This window comes from Protopterus annectens, chromosome 8.part0 (assembly GCF_019279795.1).
Source record: "Protopterus annectens isolate FY-2018-M chromosome 8.part0, PAN1.0, whole genome shotgun sequence".
Classification (NCBI taxonomy): domain Eukaryota; kingdom Metazoa; phylum Chordata; order Ceratodontiformes; family Protopteridae; genus Protopterus; species Protopterus annectens.
The window spans coordinates 1,809,689,840-1,809,712,833 of record NC_056741.1 but is presented as its reverse complement, the minus strand read 5'-3'; the positions used below and the strand labels follow the sequence as shown (position 1 = coordinate 1,809,712,833).

Below are 22,994 nucleotides of genomic sequence, written 5' to 3'. Positions count from 1 at the left end.
AATGGCTTCCTCCTTCTCCTTGCCTTGATGTATCTTCCTAGTCTCTTTTCCATACTTATTGATATGCCGCATTTTATCTTTATCCACTTTCTGTGTCCTGCACTTTTGTCCAGTATTTTATTTCATCTAAAAGCTTTCCCTAGCTTAATGTAATTTGGCATTTTTTATCCCACATTTTAATTATTCAGTTATTTGCTAGTCGATCCCCTTTACCCACAATGAACCAGATTGTTTGCACAGTCAATTCTTCTCACGAGGTGCCTTTTCTACAGTCCAATTTCCTGTTTAATTATTAATTGCAGTATCCAGTATTTCATGGCTCTCTCTTGAAATGTCGGCATTCGAAATGCAGAATGCCAACAAACAGAAAACCTTGGAAAAGAGTGAATCTCAAAGATTGCTATTCTATTTTAAACTTCTTTTTGCAGAGGGGCAAGCTCCCACACCCCTAAACTGATATATACCAAATCTGAGATACCAATACCTTGAAGAAAAGGGAATATTCTGAGAAATGGCCATCTCAGACTTAGTATATGTAAATCCATTTTTTAGACAATTTAGTGTCCATGTTTCAGGACTCATGCTAGTGGTTCCTGACATTTCAAATGGTTACCGTATTTCATCCTTCCTTCCATCCTTCTGTATTGGCTTAAGAAATCCGTCATATCTAGCATCTTGACTATCACTGTGATATTGTTGCAGGAAAACATCAGTCTTTCTTGTGGGAGGCTAAAGTCACCAGCTATTACTTTAACATCAGCTAAATCAGTAGTCACTGTGTCATGAAAAGGGAGAATACAGGTGCAGCATGAATTGATTTTTGAGGTATTTCAGTGAAGCCTGACAGAGTGACAGAAGGGAAATCATTTCCATAAATCCTACTTAGGTTGTTAACGAGAGAACTTTGAAACCATAAGGATTGACAGTACTGGGACTATTGTAATTATCTGTATAACTATACAGTCTTACACGGATTGCATTTAGAATGGGCGGAGCAGTTTTCTGTCTTAGGGATGATGCCAAACATTATCTGTGTACTCTCAGGATTGCTAGGACATTTAAGCATAATAGTGTGCACTAAAGCTATGCATTGTTTCAAACAGGTGATACCTAGTAAAGGCACTGAAGTGCTTACCTGCTTAAAGGTGATACCGTGCCCTCCATGGGTTGTACCATCAGACTACTTGTATGCCCTTCGGAGTATGTAGAATATTCTTCAAACACAAACTTAAATTCTTGCTTTTCATTATTAATCATGTACACTGTCTCTTCAGTCTTCTGACCTGAAAATGAATAGAAAATGTATAAAGACATGTCAAGATCTACAACATGGAGGACAGCTAATCTTCTTCTTCTTCTTTCGGCTTTTCCCGGTTAGGGGTCGCCACAGCGGATCACCTTGTCCGTACATTGATTGGCAGCAGTGTTTTACGGTGTCGAGTGCCCAGCCCCCCCAACCTTCCACAGAAGCACACACACACACACACACAACATTTAGAGTGTAAAATCCACCTGAGGAGGTCCTTGGGAGGCATGAGATGTGGGAGTGGGAGGGAAGGACCGGCACCGGAGGAGAACAGGCAGAGGACATGAGGACACGCAGCGAAGGCACCCCAGCAAGGCACCCCAGGAGAACCTCTTGCTGTAACCACTGCCACGTGGCACTGCACCACCACACGCCTAACATGGAGGACAGCTAATAACGTTTTGAAAAACTACATGACTTTTCAGTTAAGTACATTTCTCTTGTGTCTTCTAACTCATTCTTTACTTATAGCTGTAGAGTCTGTGAAGGGATCTTTCTTTGCCATAAATACTCACCCAAGAATGTGATTTCTTTCTTTAAGTTAAGATGGGTAATATCAGGTAAATCTGGCTGTCTTGGTTAGGAAGAGTTTCCTGTGTTCTACAGGAAACCTCTTAATTTGGTTTGGACAAAGAGACTGCAATGATGAGTACACCTTTGATAGTGATATGGGAAGGTCATGCCTTTGTATCATGGCATGTCATGGTCCTGACAGGAGATGTATGACTACATCTCCCTTGCAGTTAGACAGACGTCTGCTGTACCATCACTATATTATTTTCTATTCATATTATATTTATGTTATGGAAGAAGAGGAGGGAGGAAATCAGCCTGGATAGTGTGCCCTTTAAGTGCATTCAGCATTCTATCACCCTCCTTTCTTCCTTCACCATTTCTCCACCTGTCCCATGTTCTCTTGAATGTTTCCATGGATTCCCTCTTCACCACACATTCTGGCAGCCCATTCAATAGGTCCACATCCATCTATCATGAAGAAGTGCCTTCACAAATACAAGTAGTAGTTGGTCCGTACCATCTACTGCCTGAAACACTTCCTCCCTTCTATATCCTGACATGATCATGTGGACTCATATCATGTCTCCTAATCTATTCTAGTATCAAGTAAGACTCACTTTAGTTCCTCTAGTCTTTAGTCATATCCTCTAGACTGCTTCCAGCAGCCCAATAACCCTCTCCTTTTTTGGTCTCCAGAACTGCACAATATAATCAAGGTGTGACTCAGGACCAGGTATAGCAGAAGCATTACCTCTCCTGCAGGAATTTGGAGTTTCCTGGTAAAAAAAAAACATGCAATAAATAAATAAATAATAAGTAGCAGATGAAGATCATGGATCTTTATTATCTCGGTACCACACTGGAGACATAACACTTGGCATTGTGAAATTAAAAAAATAATAATAATTATTTAATACTCAGTATCTCTCCTCAGTAGTCAGAAGTGAGGGGGTATAAAGAGGTACACAGTGGAGTTATTTAACAATATTTCCCTCTACAATCTTGAATTTTCAGGAATATGGCTGGTATGAATATACTTGTCTCTGCCCTGTAGAATTCGTGTTTCAGCTAGCTGACATGAATACAACATAGGCAGAACAGTAAGCTTTGCAATGACCAAATACATAAATAGTTAGGTAAAAATGAAAACATATACAGTAGACGCCCTCTTATCCAGTCTCGCTGAGACCAGACCTTAGGCTGGATAAACGAATGGCTGGTTAATCAGAATATGCATACAAAATAGCATTTATAGATTATAAATCAGCTAGAATAACAGGATTTGTGTTAGTAATGCATTCTTCTAATGAATACAAAGTCTAAAACTCAAATGCCTGTCATTATTTAGCTCAGAGAGGTGGAAGTATTGTTCTTCTCTGTTGTCTTTTGCTAGGGCTATGGCAGAAATTTGATGGCTGGTTAAAGAGAGGCCGGATAACAGGGAGTCTGCTGTAAGCAATCAGCAAGCATTTTTACAAGTCAGCATAACTACACAGCCAGTGGAAACAGGACCCAATGCTCTGCATTGTAACTGGCTGAGGGAGAAGCAGTTGGCTGCTATTGTTTATGATACAGCACCATGGGGTTCACTTAGTTACATACTTGTTCTAACTGTTCTTAAATAAAGCCATACTATTTGCCCCTACTACATCCAAAAGAAATCGAATCCAATAATCCTACTCCCTTTTAAGAAATTAATATAAAAAGACTCATACAGCACACATAATTATGCAAACAAGCTCCATAATGAATACGCTCTCTTGGCCTTCATATCTTGATTATTATTATTATTACTTTGTTGTTATGATCTTTACAAACAATAAAACTAACAAGGAAGAAAAGGAACAAAAACACAGATAAGAAAGGTCATCAGTTGGCATGCAAGCAGGCAAAACAGAAGTTTATCTGCACAAGATATGACTCTTGACATAAAAGCAGGAAATAAATGCACTTACCAATCAGGACAGCTCTAAAATTTAGATGTGAGCGGTCCAAGGACACTACCGGCTCACTGACCTTCCCAACCAATAGAAATGGAACAGAAATGCTTTGCTCTGGAATTAAGAAGGTCCAGAACGACTCTGTGATGCCCAGCTGCTGAGGTATGAATTCAAATGTAATCTGGAAGATACAATTACATAATTATTAACTTTAACATCAAGTCACAATAAGCTATAATAGATAGTATATTGATTCCTGTGCTGTAATGTTAAATATAAACACCTTTTCTTGGACACAACTGTAAAATGTATAAAGTAAAACATATTGTTAAAAATAAGGAGTTATGATCATTAAGCAGGTAATCTAAGCATAAGAAGTATAACACTGTAACCATGTACTTCACTACTTTAAGAGTCAAAGAAGATTGCATTTTTTATCCCAGTTTTAAAGGAGGAGGCACACGTGTCTGTTTTGTACCGGAAGAAAAATGTAGTCACTATCTAAATATTTTTTTTTCTAGAGGGTGTGCTCTTAATTCATACAATTTAAAGTAACTCTGTGTGATATATGGCAGTGGCATCTGAATTTATATCAGGTTTATCTCTACACGCCAGTAACTTTATATATATATATATATATATATATATATATATATATATATATATATATATATGCATTTATTACAGTAAGGTATTTTTGTTGGTTATTACCAGTCATTGTCCATTGGCATCTGTTGATAAAGCAAGCATTACAAATAAATTATTAACCATTCAGTTTATAGGTATGGTGGTATTCGACAAATGAAAGGCAAATAGAGACTGAAATCTTAAACACTATTATGATTCAGGGTGTAACTGAAACATAGTGAAGTTTAATGCATTCTGTGACATTTTGTGATACTTTGTATTTGTATGAGTTCAAACATAGTTATATTAATTACAGTCGGCCATAAATCCATTGCAAGATATTAGCACAAGTGTTTGTTGATAGGCATAGTAGGAGAATAAACTAATTTCTCATATCTTACGACACAGATTAAGATACAGGAGTAGACAGAAATATAAATAGCAACTGAACTTAAAGAAAAATGACAACAATTCTTATACTGCTTATTTTCACCTTGGTAAAAAAGAATGGACAGGAACAGAGTGTAAGTGCAAGAGAGACCAAAAAAAGACTGAAGGAACTAAATGACTTTAGTTTAAGAGCAAGTTAGCCAAAGGTAATGGGTCCCATCTTATTTCCTGACTGAAGCCAGATGACCAAGTAATGATGTATACACACCTATAGAAAATAAATGTAGGCAACAAACATAAGTGGAATGGAAGACTAAATTATCTGAAGTGTCAGAATATTTTTTTTCTTGATAATGTATGAAGAAGACCATTTTCAAGATAGATCTGGTATCAGTAGGTAGCTGGTGCATTTTGCTTGAATCAGCAGACTATTCCAGTTGTGAGGAATTGAAAACAAAAGTTATGCACTTACCATAATGATAGATTAAGCAGAACAAAGTATGATTCCAACAGTAACCAGGTACCTCTGCAGAAACACAAAACCAATCCAAAGAATAAAAGCAAGCAGAGGCAAGGTTCCAGTTTCTTCAGCTGATTTATAACAAAACACACAAGCACTTTGACCACAAGGCTTCTTCAGGTGTATAAAAACAGGTAGAATTTGTTACACTTATGTGGCATGTATGTACTTGTATATATATCTTTTTTGTAATATTGCTTCTATGAAATGTAGTTTTTATGTAATTAAGTTTATACATATTTTATCATGCATTTTATTGTGGGCTGAACACAATTGTTCTTTGTGCCTTTAAGAGTCTTTTCTTTTTAATCATGTGACTAGTTAATGCTCAGTATAAGTATGGGTGTGTTGAGTGCTGTTTTTATACACCTGAAGAAGCCTTGTGGTGAAAGCGCTTGTGTGTTTTGTAATAAATCAGCTGAAGAAACTTGCTTTTATTCTTTTGATAATGATAGATTAGTTCATCCCAGTCCATCTAATATGTCATATGGGTTCTTAAAAGCCACTGCTCAGAGCCAATCCAGCAAATTCAGTGCTCCAGCTTCAAGCCCCTCAAAATCCTCCCATCACATAATGCCCTGTTCATCCTGAGTAACTCAGATTGAGTTTGACACCCGAATATAATGTACACTTGCACTGCCTTTGATGAAGGCAGGATGTGTTGCGGTTAGAAACAAATAATAGGTAATTTCCCATTGCCACACTCTCATGGCCTTGTACAAGAAAAAATGGAAAAGATCTAGTTTGTCCTTTCTTGATTATGTACCAGACTGCCACCATATTGTCTGTCTGGATATTTATTAATCCCGGAGGAAGACAACCCTGTGGTTCCTGCAACACATGGAGAAATGCCTTCATCTCCAAAATGTTTATGTGAAGTCAAGACTTGGAGACTGACCAAAAACCACTGATCTTTCTCCCTTCAAAATATTCTGCCCACCCCACACTAGGAAGGATGCATCCATTGTCACAGTTGAAACAGGAGTGGGAAACTGGAAGAGGCTGGCTGTTGAGACCAGTGGAGAACGAAACCACCATTACAGATGTTTCTTGCATAACTGAGTTAACATAATCAGATGAGAAAGAAGGTCAAACTTTTGAGACCATTGTGACTGAAACACCCATTGCAAAATCCTAATGTGGAAGCAAGCAAACTGCACCATCAATATTGAAGACACCATGAGACCCAATACTCTCACAACTTTTGCACTGCAGTTCTCAAGGATACAATTCTGTCATGGGGAAGACAAATCAGGGTTATTGTTGTGTCTAATTGGCATCCCAGAAAGACTAGACATTGAGAGGGAATAAGGTTGGATTTTCAAAGACTGATGGAAATGCCTAGGGAAAGCACACAGTTGAAGGCAATCCCTGGCTTGCTAAAGATACTCCTTTGAAGAGGCAACTAGGAGCCAGTTGTCTAGATAAGGGAATATCTTGAATCCAAGCACTCGTAGATGGGATTCTACTTCCACTATGCACTTGGTGAACACCCAGGGAGCTGAGGTGAAACCAAAAGGCAGGGCTAAGAATTGGTAGTGATAGCTGCTAAGCAGAAGCAGAAAAATTTCCCAGAATCCTTCGCTATTTTTATGTGAAGGTAAGCATCCTGGAGATCAATGCAGCGCATCCATTTATTTTTCTGAAGGCATGGAAGAACTGACTTGAGATAATTTGAAAATGGATTTTTTGATGTAATTGCTTAGGAGGTTTAGGCCCAAGATAGGCCTGAGGTCCTTTGATTTCTTTGGAACCAAAAAGAATCTTGAATAAAATCCTGATCCAAATGGATGTAGTGAGACCTGCTTGATGGCTCTTTTTTGTAGAAGATTACAAATCTCTTCCATTGTGACATCTGCATGATTGGGTGGGGCATCTAGCAGTGAGAGTGGGAGGGGGACTTCCAAGAAATAACCTTTGAATATGATCCTTCTTATCCATTTGTCTCAGGATGGCAAACTGCAAGATTACAAACGAGGTACACACATTCCTGTAACATTTCTTGCCTTTTAAAACTTAGAAGTTTGACTAGGTAGAGTCCATAGGGTACCCTAGACATACTAGATGAGTTCTTATTTATTCCACAGTTTTGGCTGTTCAACAATTTTTTATGTATATTTTCTATGTATATTTTTATGTACATATTTTATGTACATTTTTGACGTACATACTTTATATAAATTGATACGGTATGGTAGTGCACTATGTTATGCTATGGTATTTCCACTATCGAGTACAAGATTTTTGTATAGTGGCATACCTACTATAGTTTTAACATATAGGGTTTGAGTAGTGTTGACAAACTGATGGGTTTATTTTACATTAACATTTTAACTTTTTGACACAAATATAAGGCAATACTTTTTTAGTTTTATTTTTACATTTATTTATTTGTTTGGATATGTTAATGTGTTGTGTGTGTATATATATATATATATATATATATATATATATATATATATATATATATATATATATATATACTATCCCGTTACAATCTTTATTCTTTACATTTGTAAATATATAGGAGAGTTTTCACTGGTTATGAGGGTTTTTGTGTTTAGTTTGAATCTTGTATTTTTTTATGTAGTAAGATGAACTGATCGGAGAAACTTTTTCATGTCACTTTTTAGTTATGCATGATATAACAGCTGATTGCTGATCATGTGACTCTTGCATTTACTATTTAAACTTGTAAGGTATTTGTATGTATGAATCTGAAGAAGTTGCTGTATTAACGACAATGAAAAGTGCTTCATTTATTAATTAAACAGTCAACTTTGTTATCGTGTCTCGCCTTCATGTTGGATACTTTGTTAAACCACAAGTTTAGACAGAGGTATATGCATTCCCCAATTGCCTCCAGAGTGCAGTCGGGCAGACCATCAGAGACCACCTCAGCCTCTTAGCATGTGTCCATTGAAGAGGCTGCAACTGCCTTAGCCACCTCTGTCAGAAGAGGAGTCATATTGATGTTAGACTTTCAAAAACAGAGAGAGAGGGACCTTTTTGGTTCCTGTAAAATGGATGCTGAGGTGTTTAAATTTCATTCTCACTACAGAGAGAATTTTACCATCCTTCACATTTTTTTTCTGCATCCTTCCTTTCAACATAGAGCCAAAGGGAGTAGTTCCTTCAAAGGGAGGTGAAGGACATTTTAAAGTTGTCTGTAAAATCACATAAATGCAAACAAGCATGGCATTTCAAATCAATGCCTGGCCCAGCTGCTCTCACTGCTCTATCCACTGCATTATGTAGTAGGTGCTTGAGAGTCTGGTAATGTTGGACATATTTGACAGAGTAGCTTGATGTTACTTCTGCAACTCTGAAAGAATTGAATTCTACAGAGTGGATAATGTTTGCTCAGCGAGATCACTCTGGATTCTTGTCATATGCAGCATAGTTAATGGCCCAAATAGCAAAGGAGATAGAAGCATATGCTTGTTTCCCCAGTCTGTCTTTCACCCTAGACTCCTGGCTTCCTTGGTACTAATTCACAGGTGTCAGACTTTCTCATCGCCAGCTCTATTAGCTTGTCAGTGGAAGGGACCATCCAGGACATAAAAGGGATCATTCGGTTTGCCTCAAACAATACCTTGTCATCCTGAGCAGAATGTTCCGTGGGAGTGGTGCACAAGTTCCAGGATCTCTTCAAAGGAAGCAACTTCAGGAGGGGACTGTGGAGATTCTCTCTCTCCACATAGTTAGTATCTCAAGTGATGGACTCCAACATGGATTCCACATCAGGGGATGAGGCTCCTAAGTCATCTCAGGATTGTTTCTGCACAAGTGCAAAATTCTTGGGGTCAACAGAATGATTGACTCATGGATGCTTTTGCAGAAAAATGACAAGATAGAGTAAGGGTCAAGGGGAGGAACCACAGCTGGCGGAGCCTATGGATCAACCCTGAGTGGCGAAGTAGTGATTCTCCCCAGCACCTGGAAGGCTGTAACAAATTCCAGTGGAACCATGGACATCACTCTTATAGTCAGACCTAACTCTCCCACATAGAAATGAGACAAGGACCCAAGATGGATCCATGGCTCCACCCAAGGGGCTGGCACAGAGCAAGGGACCAGACCCAAAGCATCGAAGGCAAACATTTCCAAAGCAACCAACTGAGATGCCCACCCGAGTCCTTAGCCCTGAGACTCAGGCATGTGATCCAACAAAGAGAGTAGTACCTTCAAAGGGAACAAGGTCGAAACCAGGTGAGTCAGATCCACAAACTCCAGAGCTGATGAAGTTTGCACCAAGGACTCTTAGGTCACAGGATCCAGATATCGGACACCTGGATAGAGGTAAAGTGAATGTATTCAACTGGCTTTGGAGCCAATGGAATCATAATGACCCCCATTTCAATCTGAGTTTTCAGAAACTTCTGCAAAATACAATCCAGACCAACCACTTCTGTAAAAACTGGAGGATTTCTTTGAAAGGGCTGAGAAAGGTCTCAAAGGACGACATTCCTCCTCCTGTGGTGAGTCATAAATGGTGATTGGAACTCCTATTTCTGAATTTGGAGGAGGAGTGTAAGTGGGGGGGGGGGTCCGTGCATCATGCTCCTCGATCCTAGGAGCCTTAGGAGCTGATTACAGAATCAAAGAATCACTTGGTCTTTTCTAAATATCAGAGTCTTTGGATTTGGAGGTCTTACTACCCAACTGTAACTCTTAAGCAATTATTTTGTTTCTTCAGTCCACTAGTGCACAGATGTCACAGGACACACTAAGATGAGAAACCTCCAAATGTACAACTCAAAGATCATGGAGATTTTCAGGAGGGATCTTGCATCCACATTTGACACACTAATTGAAACTGTTGGATTTTTCCTTAACGGAAGCTACAAGACACAACACGCAGTGGGAAAAATCGAAGAATGAACCAAAACAAACTAACTACCAACACTAATTAAACCAAATAGCATCTTATATACATATATAATATATTACATAATATACATACATTGATACTAATATCAATAACAGCTATAAAACATACACTAGTAAATAGATATAATTAACTAAGTATATGTGTTTTACAGGGGAAATACTAACAGTAGACTTAACACACTATCACTACTATGGGTAGAAGGGCAGAAAGGAACATGGTGACAAATGCCAACAAGAAGGGTTGCAAAACTATTCTTCCTAGATAAACTAAGAGACAATACAAATATCAAGGAAAGGGTAGTTTAACACTGCTTAATACTAATTATTTGTTCTTCAACAATGAAATCTCTAAGCCAAAAAAAGCAGAAATAAGAGGCATAGCACTTATCTACCAATATCTTGCTACTACTCCGGAAGGTGGAAAATGAGATCTGAGTTAGACAGGAGCAGGGCATTATGTGAAAGTAAGATTTTTGAAAGGTTTGGGGCTGGAGCACTCAATCTGTTGGATTGGATCAGAGTAGTGGCTCGTGGACCTATGCATCAGATCAGATGGACAGGATGAATAGGATCTTCAAAAAATGTATTTCAAGGTACACATCTTATCTTTGGAATTGGTAAAACACAATGAGCTAGCAGTTCCTGAGACTAAGGCTTACTGGTGAGTAGGGACTCTCCTTTACTAGACAAAGAACATAATACTAAGAAGATTTTAATTTCTTTTCATTTTTTAATAACTCATGAGTTTGTAGGTTGGTGGTGTTCAGTAGAAATGCTACTAACAACTTTTACAAATCTCAGGCAGACTAGCATTAATCAGTAGTCAGTCTGGAGTTTCAATTACTAAAGTAGGGCCAGTTGTGTGATTGCTAATTAACATTTAGATCATAGCAAATCATCAACTGTTTCCTGAATGAAGCAGATTAATGAAGAAATTAGAAAATAAAATGTACTGGTTTGGCCTTTATGTGTGGTCATGTTCCTCTTTATCCAACTAAAATGTATTGTCTTTTTGTATCACGGCACAAGCTAACAAAATACCAACTGGAATTAAGATCACTAACTTATTTACGTCCATTAGATTGTACAGATAGCCTTACTTAGCTGCATCATTCCTTCTCTATCCCTCTCACCTATCTTATTTGTACTTGAATACATTAGACAGTTCTGTGCTCCACAGTTCACTTGTTTATTTATTTACTTATTCATAAATTTGTTAACTGGGGTAGAACACTGAGCCATGTAGTCCATCATATTTTCTATAGAAAAATACTTCCTACAACCAATGCTCATCTTCTACTGCCTGGAAAAAAGCTGCTAGTAATAGTAAAGCATTTTCCACTAGAAAAGTGACTCCTACCCATGAAGTGAGGCTGTCTGTTACACTGGGTGGGACAAGAAAAAGAAACTGGTTCAATGAGCGCAAAAACAGGGAAATGATCACATTGATTGGGGGGGGGGATAAAATGCATCCAATTCAATCTATAAGCCCTCTCTCCCAACTTCAGTGTCTGTAACAAATAAGTTAATTGGTCCTTTACTTTCAAGTACAAATCCATTCATCTGCATAGGTTATGCTGCTACTGTGTGTAGTACGCCATATGTCACCCCCCCCCCACCGCATTAACTCTGTAAATCATACTGTTTTTGTCCTACACTTGCTCTGTTCCCATAATAAAAGGTCTCCAGTTCTCTGAATTTTTCAACCAGATTGCTAAGATTTCTATGTGGCTCTGATTTAGAATGAGTTTCCTCCAAATGTGATCACTCAGACATCTGAGGTTATAAGTGAGCCTCTTTATTTACCAAAATGGTAATGCAAATCAAAGAGTAAAAATGTCACACAGACAGACCAATTAACTGGTTGAGATATTTTGCAGACACCTTAATTGTTATGGACATCAGTTGGGTTTAAAGGCTATGTGTTTCTAAAGTATTTACAAACAGTCCACTTATGCTGTGCTGACGAGGTTATAACAAAGCCAAAACATGCATGTCCACAGCGGGTGGGGTTTGGCTTTATTGGCCTGAATGTACCCATAAAGACTTAAAAAAAAAAAAAAAAAGTAGAAAGTCATTGACATTCAGAAGCCATATTAGCTGAAACACTTGATGTCTGTAAGGGTCATTTGAATCTGTCCCACCAACCTCTATTTTACACAGGGAAAACTCTAGCTTGACTTGTTTTTTCTTGTAGTTTTTACTAATTGGTTTGTCTATCTGACCTTTTTACTCTCTGGTTTGGATGTTAGTTGGGATATTTTGCAGACTTCTTAATTGTTATAGACATCGGTTGGCATTAAAGACCCTGTGTTTCTAAAGTATTTTCAACATATGAATACCATGAATATGACTGGGTAACTGGAATAATGCCATTTTTTTTTTAAATAGACAAGAAAGAACTAGAAAATTACATGCTAGTCAGTTTGATACTGTTCATTTGCAATGTCATACAGTGGGCTTTGAAAGTCAATTTCATTAAATTATCACTTAAGATATAGACAAACATACATTTAGGTGTATGAAGATAAAGAAAACAAACCATACTAACATTTGTTTTCTATTTACATACATTATACATCACATATCTTTTCTTTCATTGTAACTATCATCTGTCCAGCATTAAATACATCGCTGATTTCATGTCTTCCTTTAAATCTCACTCCCTTTCCTCTTTCTGAACATTATTCTGGATGTAATGTCCCCACAACATTCATTTATTTCAATGCAATTTGCTCCTTCATTCTCCAGTTATTTTACCTGTTTTACAATATTCAATACTTCAGATATAGTTTGGTTTAGACTTTGATTTCCATTTTCTAGTAATTGCCTTTTTGGCAGTCAACAGAATTAGACTTAGCAAGTCCTTACCATGTCTAGGCAGTTCAGATACTATGTCCCAGCTCAAAAGATTCACTTCCTCAGTTACACCCATTTGTGCACTAAGTACTTCAGACAGAGTACTCAACAGGAAATTTTTAAAGTCTGCCAACTCATTGCACTCCCAAAAAATGTTCACAGTAAGCTCTTTCTTCCCCAACACATGTACAACATTTGCTGTCTACCTGAGGAAAATTCTTTGAAGTCTGCCTGAGGTGCAAAAATACCTATGCAAACACTTCTAAGCAAATCTTAAACCTTTTGGACTTTGTTGCATACTTGAAAGCCATACATATGTCCTCTCAATGTACCCTTTTCCAGTCTATCTTCCCAATCATTTCTGACCACCTCTTATTGATTCTTACAGTTATTGTGCAATATTATATATACCATATTAATTATTCATCTTTTAACAACAGCTTCTGTTACCACAGCAGGTCTTTTACTTAGGACTTCCCAAGCCTTTTCTCTTTGCCTATACTCTACCATCAATTCCTGGTGGGCAAGGCAGTCTCTGGAGCCTTCAGTCCAAATGTCTTCTTGGCCTCATCCTACTCTATTATCTTTCTCTCTTTAGTTACTTGCTCCCAATATCTTGGCTCCTTTACCAGTTTTCTCAGGTTAACTCCAGCCCCCTCTTGCCTATTTTCTGTACCCCTACTTGCAGCCATTCCTACTGGTAAAATCTCCTTTCACCTCTCTTGTTTTAGCTTAGTTCTTAGAATCTTTCATGCTACTTTATGAATATAATATTCTGTATGGTTGTTATTATTCTCCCCAAGGATATGCACCCAAAAACTCAGTCTCTGTCTAATTCTTGAACTCTCCCCTCCACCTCTTCATCATCATCCCTTTCTATTCTGAATTATAACCTTGTGTTTGTGTTATGTATACTGGCCTTAACTGTGTAGATCAAAAATATCCCCTCACATCAGGTAATCCTAATGCATAAACCACCTTGTTGTGTTGGAAGGATTCCACAACTCTTTCCCTCCCAAGTAAATTCCTTCAAATCTTTATTAATTGCTGTCCATGGCTTCTCCTTCATAGGTTCACAGGTTCATACTAGGCTATCTGCCCTAGGGCATTTATAAGCCTAACCAGAGTGTGTTTGGCTTTCGCCACCCATTTTAAATTAATTTTGCTATGCCCATTTTCGAGGTTAGTATAGTGTGCCTCTGTCTAACAGTGATACAGAAGTGATACCCGGGGTAAACCTACGATCTCCCATCCACTCATCAAGATTCCTCTTGAAGAGAGTCAATGAGGCACTCTGCCTAACCTGGACTGGGATTTTATTCCAGAGTGAAGGGAGCCTCTGCGTTGTGAATCTGTCCCTCCAGCATGTCCTATTTATTTCAGTGCTGAGGTTCAAGTCTCTCCAGCGCATAGCTCAATGGGATTTGGATTTTCTGAGGTGCAGCATGTTCATTAATTTCGGGTTGGACATGGCTTTGTACGTCAGGCACAGATCGCCTCTGAGCAGGCGGTATGCCACTGAGTAGAGCTGGAGTTTCTTTAACCGGGCAGCATATGGCATCTGTTTGAGCCCTTTGATCCTCTTGGTGAGGTATTTTGGGGTCTTTCCAGTTGCTGCAGGTGTCTGGTAAGGTACATCCCAAAAGGGGCATTGTACTCAATTATGGGTCTGATGAGGGATGAGTAAAGAGGCACAATGACCTCCCCTGATCTAGATGTGAATCCCTTCATGATTAGGTGGGCTATATAAAATGTTTTTCTAACCACTTTGGCCACGTGGTTGTCAAATGAGAGACTGCTATCAACTTGGGTCCCCAGGTCCCTAATTACTTCTTCTGTACTTAATGGATTACCACCTATGTGGTAATTTGTGGGCACTTTGTTTTTGCCAAAGGGGATGACTATACACTTTTTGGCGTTTAGCTTGAGGCCATGGCTCTGGCACCAGTTGTCTGTTTCTATTAGGCCCTTTTGGAGGATGCTTGTGTCGGCTGGAGAGTTGATTATGGCGCCCAGTTTGCAGTCATCTGCGAACTTGGTCAGCCAGAGTCCTTCCGTGTTGGCCTGTACCTCCGAGAAATATATACCGAACAAGAGAGGCCCCAGGACTGAGCCTTGTGGGATGCCACTTGTAACTGGTTTGGAGTCTGACATGGCTCCAGCAATTCTAACCATGTGGGTTCTGTCCTTGAGCCAGTTTGCAACCCATCAAGTGACATAGGGGTTTATATTTAAGCTGGTGAGATTATCTATAATGCCCGAGTGGGGTATTGTATCGAAGGCTTTTATGATGTCCAGGTAGGCTGTGTGGACCACCTTCCCCTCATCAATGGCCTTGGTGACTGTTTCAAAGAAATCAACCAGGTTTAAGAGGCAGGACCTGCCCTTAACAAAACCGAACTGGGTAGGATCCAGTGTCTGTAGGTCCCCAATATCTTATTTATGAGGTCCATGATGATCCTTTCCATAGCTTTGCAGACCAAGCTAGTTAGGCTTATGGGGCGATAGTTTCCAGGATCCATTGAGACACCACCTTTGTGGAGAGGGACCACTGTTACTGTACGCCACTCTTTGGGTACATATCCTGTAGTAAGGCTGAGATTGAACAGTAGTTTTATGTTTGGGTTTAGCTCTTCTTGGAGTTCATGTAGAATGCAGCCCGGGACACTGTCTGGTCCCATTGATGCTGTGTTTTTTTGCTTAGGAGAGGGCGGCTCTTACCTGAGCATCTGAGATGTCAGGGGGGCAGCACTCTGCTGGGATAGATATTTGCCCTTTTGTTGGGGAGGGGAGGAGAAGTTTGCGCTGAACCTGTCAGCTAGGATGTTGGCTATGTCTGTGGGTTCAGTGTATTTTTTGTCATTTTGGACTAATTCTGAGCATATCTGGGAATTCCCACCCAGGTTCCTAACATAACTAAAGAAAGCCTTGTGATTATCCTTAGTGTCCTGTACAATTTTTCTCTCGAAGCTGGCCTTAGATGATTTTATGAGTTCCCGTAGTTTTTTGCTAATACTGATCAGAGATGCCTTCCCTTTTTGGGATTTTGCTCTATCATGTAGTAGCTTCCTCCTTCTATTGTATAGTTTGTTTATGTCTGGGGTCCACCAGACAGGACGTCTGCCTTTGGAGGATTGGGTCTTGGTTTTATTTGGGATTTCATGATCCATGCATTCCTGAAGGTGTTCATAGAATGTGTTTATAAAGGATTCTGCAGTCTGGGCCGTATTTTCCACAGGCTCGGTGGCATTGAAGGATTCCACCTCAGTTTTGAGAAGTGTGAAATTTGCTTTAGAGAAGTTTTTCACTGTGGTTTTCTGGGCGGGGGTGGGGTCGGGATGTGAATATCCAGTGAGATTAGTTTATGGTCTGATCTTACCAGTGATGGATACACTTCTAGTCTGGAGCATAGAGTCCCCATGTTGGTGATGATCAGGTCCAGTATGTTTTCCCCTCTTGTGGGAATGGTGACAAGTTGTTCCATAGCATTTCAGTTTATAAATTCTAGGAACCTTTGGGCTAGGGTTTTGGAGCTAGAGTAATGCTCCCAGTCTATGTTTGGGTAGTTGAAGTCGCCCAATATAATGGTGTTTGGAGAGACCTTCATATTTTCCAGTGTTCTCAGGAAGGCCGAGTGGGGTTCCTGGGTTTGGGAGGGTGGTCTGTAGCAGGCTATAAACTGGAAGGCAGTTTTACCCACTGTTAGTTGCACATGGATAGTCTCTGATGCTTCGTGCTGTGCCACCAACCTGGAGGTGTGGGTATCTTTGACGAATATTGATACTTCCCCTCCTTTTGTGGTTCGGTCCAAGATTTGGGGCCGAAAAGCATGGTATGAGGTATAACCTGGTAGTGCTGGGGTGCTCTCGGGAGCCTTGAACCAGGTTTCTGTTACTGCACAGATATCGATGTTCTCCATGCTAAGGAGAGTTTCGAGTGCGTGCATCTTGAGGTTTAGACTTCTGGGGTTGAGTAGCATTACTCTTAGTTTCTTATCCTTTGTGATACCTATGGAGGTGGGTTTGTCTTTTGTGCCTTGCCTAAAAAAGGCACTATGGGGGGAAGCAAGAGCCTTTGCCAATATCCGAAAGTCCGGGGGTGACAGGTGCAAGCCGTCCCTAGCGAAGCATCGTGGCTTGTCGAGCATGTCATCCCAGGCTGACAGGCATTGGATCTCCTTTGAATGACACCAATACTTAAGCCAATTGTTGAAATTGATCATCTTGTCTTCATATTGTGGCATCATTCTTGGTGAGGGTAAGATGTTACTCAAGGTCAGAGTCATACCGGCCTGGGCTACATGCTCAGAGAGCTCCTCTATGTCTCTTTTCATGTAGTCCAGGGAGGTACGTCTCAGGTCATTCACACCAGCATGGACAATGACCGAGTCATATTTGTACTTGCCTTGGAGTGACCTGAGTGCTTGTGTTATGTGGCGGATCCTAGCACCTGACAGGCAGCTCACCGTGACCTTCTCCTTGTTCAGCCTGGTGAGCGGGACGTCAGTTTGCCTGACGATAGAGTCACCTATTACAAGTGTATCAGGTGTTTTGTTTAGCCTTAAGGGCTGTGACTGTTTAGCACACTGTCTTTGTGAGCTATGTGTTGCACGTGTTTTGTTTTGGGTTAGCGGTTGCTTGGGTGTCTGCTTTGGAGGTCTCTGCTGCTTAGGCAGATTTTTATTTAGAGCCTCTGAGTATGTTTTTGTGTGTTTATGTGTTTGGTTTACTGTCGTGGTAGATCTATGTGAGACTGGAATTGTAGTGAGTGTGGTTTCCCTCTCCTCCTGACTGGTTACGCCAGTACTAAGTTGAGAGAGTTTAGCCTCCAGTTTGGCTATATGCATGTCTCACATGTGTTGGAATTTGTTGGGAGGAGGAGAGGGTTGTCTGTGTACATGAGGCAGTTGTAACATTGCCTCAAGATTCCCAGATTCACCAGCTGGACCGGAGAGGAGATTGACAGCTGACCTTTGGACATGCTAGAATAGTATTTGGAATTCCTTTATAATTGAAAAAAAGGGCCAATGGGGAACAAGGTACTCAAGGGAAGTTTGGGAGGGTGTAGTGCTTTTAATTTTTTAGTGCTGACTTATATAATTGCTTTAGTGAGCAAGTGCCAGGTAACTTAAGTGCAGTGTGTTACAGGTAACTTAAATGCAAAAATGACAAACAGTAACTTTCTTTCAAGTGAAACAAGGAAATAAGTACAGTAAGCAATGCAGATATCACTAGGGATCCACAGAAGCGCTGAAAAGCCGCGTTTTAGGTGGAATTAGCGTTTCAGGGAAATAACAAGCAAACAAACAACAAGCATACAAACAAATCTAGATTCAGCAGGCCTGGATCTAGTCTATGCTACAGCAAACAAGGTGTACCAATTTCAGTAAGAAGCAGTTCAAATATGCAGGCACTATAAGCCTTTAACCAGAAATTCCCAGCTCAGAAGGGCAGAGTCCAGCCTCTCCTCCCACAAGAGTGCAGACCACAAACCTTCTTAATGTAAAATAACTGGCCTGAAGCCCAAGTGCTTAAACCAGAATTAATACACTTTTAGTATAACAGACACTGAGCCCTCAATCAGCAGTTCCCACCTTAGAAGGATGTAAGCTACCTGTTCTGCCACTACAGTGCAGACCACAAACCTTCTTAAGTAAAACAACTGGTTTGAAGCCCAAGTGCTTAAACTAAAAGGCTTAGAATGAGTTACACCAAGCAGTAATAAATACAACTGAGTACTATTAAGATGACGCAAAAGCAAAATAAAGTAGGAAGAAACACAAATACAATAAAAGCAGATAAAATTTTTTTTTTTTTTTTTGAGTGAGCAAATGGGATGGGCCCAGGAGTTACAGGACAGAAACAAGTGCAAATGCAGGCCTTCAAATCAGAAAGTTGAGAGAGATGGAAGACTGCCCAAATGGCCAATAACTACAAATCCTGGGCCAGAACCACTCCTTATGTGGTAGACAGGTTACCTAATGCTTACCACTCACACTGATAAGCTAGAAGGCTTCACTCCAACACAGAAAGGCTTGGGGGGCTCAGAAGCTTACAAACAGTCCTGGATACAGCAAATGTGTATCTGGAACACTAATTACAGGAAAGGTAGGAAACAGGCTTACAATTTTTTTTTTCAGAAAAGTAGCAAAAACAGTAGTAAAAACAATTCACATGCAGTGCAAGCTGGCACACTTGAGTATGTAGCAATATTAGTCCACACACAGTTTGAAAATATGTAATTAAATTAAAAAGGACTAAAAGCAAGTGCAGAAAGGGTTTATTAGGTAGAATGCAGTAAAAAGATGGGACTGGGGTAGTGTCCTAGATCAAATCTACAGTGGGGCGGGCACTGCAAAAGCCACCAAATTTAAGCTACAACCAAGAACAGGGAGGGGGAGTGGGGAAGCCAATTGCAACAGAGATGTGAGGAATCACAGTGCAAATTATAAAACCAGAAAAATATATACTGATCTCTGTATATTTGCAGAACAGTAAGACAACAGATATCTAAGCAACAATTTAGCTTTATAATACAGAATAATACAGAAAAATATACTCAGCTCTATATATTTGCAGAAAGTCTTGTAAGGCTCTCTCTCAGTGCACAGGTTCCAATTTAAATGCAGACTGTTTTTAACAGGTCAAATTAAGGGAACCTAGAGTTAAGCAACATATAAGCTATAAAAAACGGTTATATCAGCTGAAGACAAGGCAGAAAATGAGGGTGGGGAAGAAAGTTTCAACAGAGATGTGAGGAATCACAGTACAAATTATAAAACCAGAAAAATATATACTGATCTTTGTATATTTGCAGAACAGTAAGACAACAGCTATCTAAGCAGCAATTTAGCTCTATAATACAGAATAATACAGAAAAATATACTCAGCTCTATATATTTGCAGATAGTCTTGTAAGGCTCCTCTGGTTGATAAAAATATGCCAGACCGGTACATAAAACTAAAGGTACTAAAACCATTTTCACTGCTTGTATCTTACTATCAACATCCATAAATAAGAATTTCCAGTTTCTTAATGTTTGTATTATCTTTTGTTTAGTCTCTTCCACATATCCTTATCTGCCATAACATAAGCCTTTTTAATACATACTACTAAATACTTTGTCTTATCATGTCACCATAAATATGGGTATTGCTGAACCAATGTTATCTTCATTCATTTTATATCTCAAAATGACTTGAAACCGACTCAAAATGATCACTAACACTGAGATGTCCTTTTCTGGATTTATTCGTTAGAAAAGATCATCATCTGCAAATAAAGCCAACTTTTCTTGATTACCATACTAATCATATCCCTGCATTTCTGAGTAGCTTATTTTCTTTCCCAATGGCTCTAAATATAAAGCAAAAAATGAAGGGAAAGAGGACACCCCTTTCTGGTTCCTCTGTTAAAACACAAACTATCAGAGATGAACCCTCTTACTTTAATTATTGCCAGCAATCCTTTATAAATCCTCCTAATTAACCTTATCATTGTGTCAGGGAATGAAATACTTCCATTGTCCTACTCAAAGAATCCCAGCTTAATATGTCAAATGCTTTGTCTGCATCAAGACCCACTAACAACTGTGGTATTTTCTTGCCTTCTGTTTGTCTCTAGACATCTCTAGTCATCATTCTATTAATATTGTCAAATATTTGCCTCCCCTACACAAAACCACATTAATCCAAATCTATCAATTTTGGCAATAACTATAGACATAAATATAATCATGGTTTAAAATTGAAATGGGTCTATATGAAGCTGAGTCTGATGGGTCCTTACCATCTTTAGGTAATATGACTAACACAGCTTTCTTCTAAGATGTTGGTACTTCCCCTCTTTTAAAATACCGTTAAAAATCTTCCAGATCTTTATCACTTTCTCCTTCCTGACTTCCAAACTTCCACAAGAATACCATCTGTTTTTGGAGATCTTCTTGAAGGCTGATTATATATCATTGTTTTTAAATAATTTTTTCCTATCTTAACTATTAGTTGCTGAGCCTCATCCACCTTTAACCTTATCATATGCCTTCCATAAATATTTCCATTTGTGATCTTTCTTTATTTCCACATTTCTGTGCTTTATACAAGTTGTCATAAAATTTCTGAAATATCTCTAATACCTCTACAGGATCTCTGATTATGTATTTATTTATTTTTGTTATAGGCTCACTACGTTTGGCGACAACCCTTTCTACTTTCTGTTGCTTAAGTCATTAGGCTAAGTTTTTGTGTGCTGGTGTTATCAAAAAAATAGTCACTTAATAGCAATTTTTCTAAATTCATGCATATTATCCAGATACTCCTTTATTTTCTCTTTAGCACTCTACATCTCTGCCACATCTTGTTCAAAGATATTCCCCTTATTCTGCAATACTTTAACAGCTGTCAGCCCCTCTAAGTAATTCCCATTACTTCTTAACCATATATCTTTCACTTTTATTTCTACTCTATTTTTAAACTCACTTTTAATGTTAACTCACTAACTAACTAGAACATCTGAAGATATTTCTATTTTCCGTAATATCTCTAGAATAATTTCTAGTATGCATTCTTTAATTTCCACTCTTTTTAACAGGTAGGTGGGAAAGTGCTTCATTTTGCCTCGTTGTTGACCATGTCAACCCAGTGGATAGACAGTTTCATTTCAGAGGCAACCTGGGAGCACTATCTGGTTAAGTGACTTGCTCAGAGTTATACAGCAGACAAATGAAAGTGGAAGGAATCAAACCATGTACTGTGGGCACAGGAAGCATCTTATTAACAGCTCACAGCTTTAGTCCTCTGTGCAAATTGCTAGACAGGGTAGAGGTCTTAAAGGTGTTCATAACAAATAATGGTTTGAAAGATATGAACCAGCACTAACTGTCAGTAAAAAACAGTGTGTCACTCTAAAACCAGATTGAAATAATTCAGTGTATGGATTGTGTGTGTGTTTTAGAATAAATCTTCATATTGGTGGTCGGTTTGTAAAATATGCGATTATCAGGAAGATGTGGCATGGATTAAATGATGGCTGAATAAGAGGAATTCAAATGTAGGGGTGTGGGGGTAGGGAATAAAAACAGGCATCCAGATTACCAAGATGTGTATAAGCTGGCTAGAAGGTAGCTGAGTACCCAGAAATTTCTTAACAAGGACAGGTGTAGAGCATGCAAGTCGGTGTTATATTTGTTGGAATTTCCCACCACTATGAGTACATTGTCTAGCATTAGATTTCACATAAAGGAAAATCACTTTAGAAAAAAATGGTCAGACCACTGCATCTTATCTTAGTAAGTATATCCAAGTGCTATGATTTACTGTTACAGTAGCCTTCTCTGACGTAAGATATATCTACTCGTTCATGTGCATAGAGAGGACAAAAGCAGGGGAGGAGGAGAAAACCCTCTTCATTCACAAAGGAGTTGGTTGAAGCTAGAAGAGTAAAACAGGTGGCCAGTGCAAGAATTAAGAAGGGAGGGTAAATGAAGAAATTAAGATAAGAAAGTAGTAGCCACTGTTATCTAAGAGTTCAAGAATTCCATATGTGAGGGACTGACAGTGGGCATTAGATTAAATAAGAGTTTATCTAGATTATATCACTGAGTAGTTAAATGGTAAGTATGTTATTTTTCTAGTGGAGGAGAAATTATGAAATATGAAGCTATACTGATTAATTGTATGAACTGTTCATAAGTATTTTGTATTATTTGTCTAGAACCACTTCAGAGATGTGCCATCATCTGAGTGGGAGGAGGAATGGTAGAAAAACAGCAGAAGAGGTGGTTGCAGATCTAAGACAATTGTATGACTGTATTTTTACAGGACATGGACTGACTGCCTTCTAGGATTTCCAAGTAACTGCGATTATAGCTGATTACACCACTGGAACTTTCATCCTATCAAGTAGAAGAGGTTTAGTGCCTAATGAATAGTGATAGTCAGTGTAGCAT

General features: G+C 39.0%; 1 protein-coding gene across 1 annotated transcript in view; it reads right to left on the bottom strand.

Annotated features, from left to right (window-relative positions):
• Positions 1 to 22,994, bottom strand: part of HYDIN (HYDIN axonemal central pair apparatus protein) — a 6,673,197-nt gene that overhangs the window by 881,253 nt on the left and 5,768,950 nt on the right. The window contains exons 71-72 of the mRNA XM_044079523.1: positions 3,778 to 3,943; positions 1,136 to 1,283 (exon numbers count right to left, since the gene is read on the bottom strand). Of these exons, the coding sequence (XP_043935458.1) occupies positions 1,136 to 1,283; positions 3,778 to 3,943 (314 nt within the window). The remainder of the gene's footprint in view (positions 1 to 1,135; positions 1,284 to 3,777; positions 3,944 to 22,994) is intronic.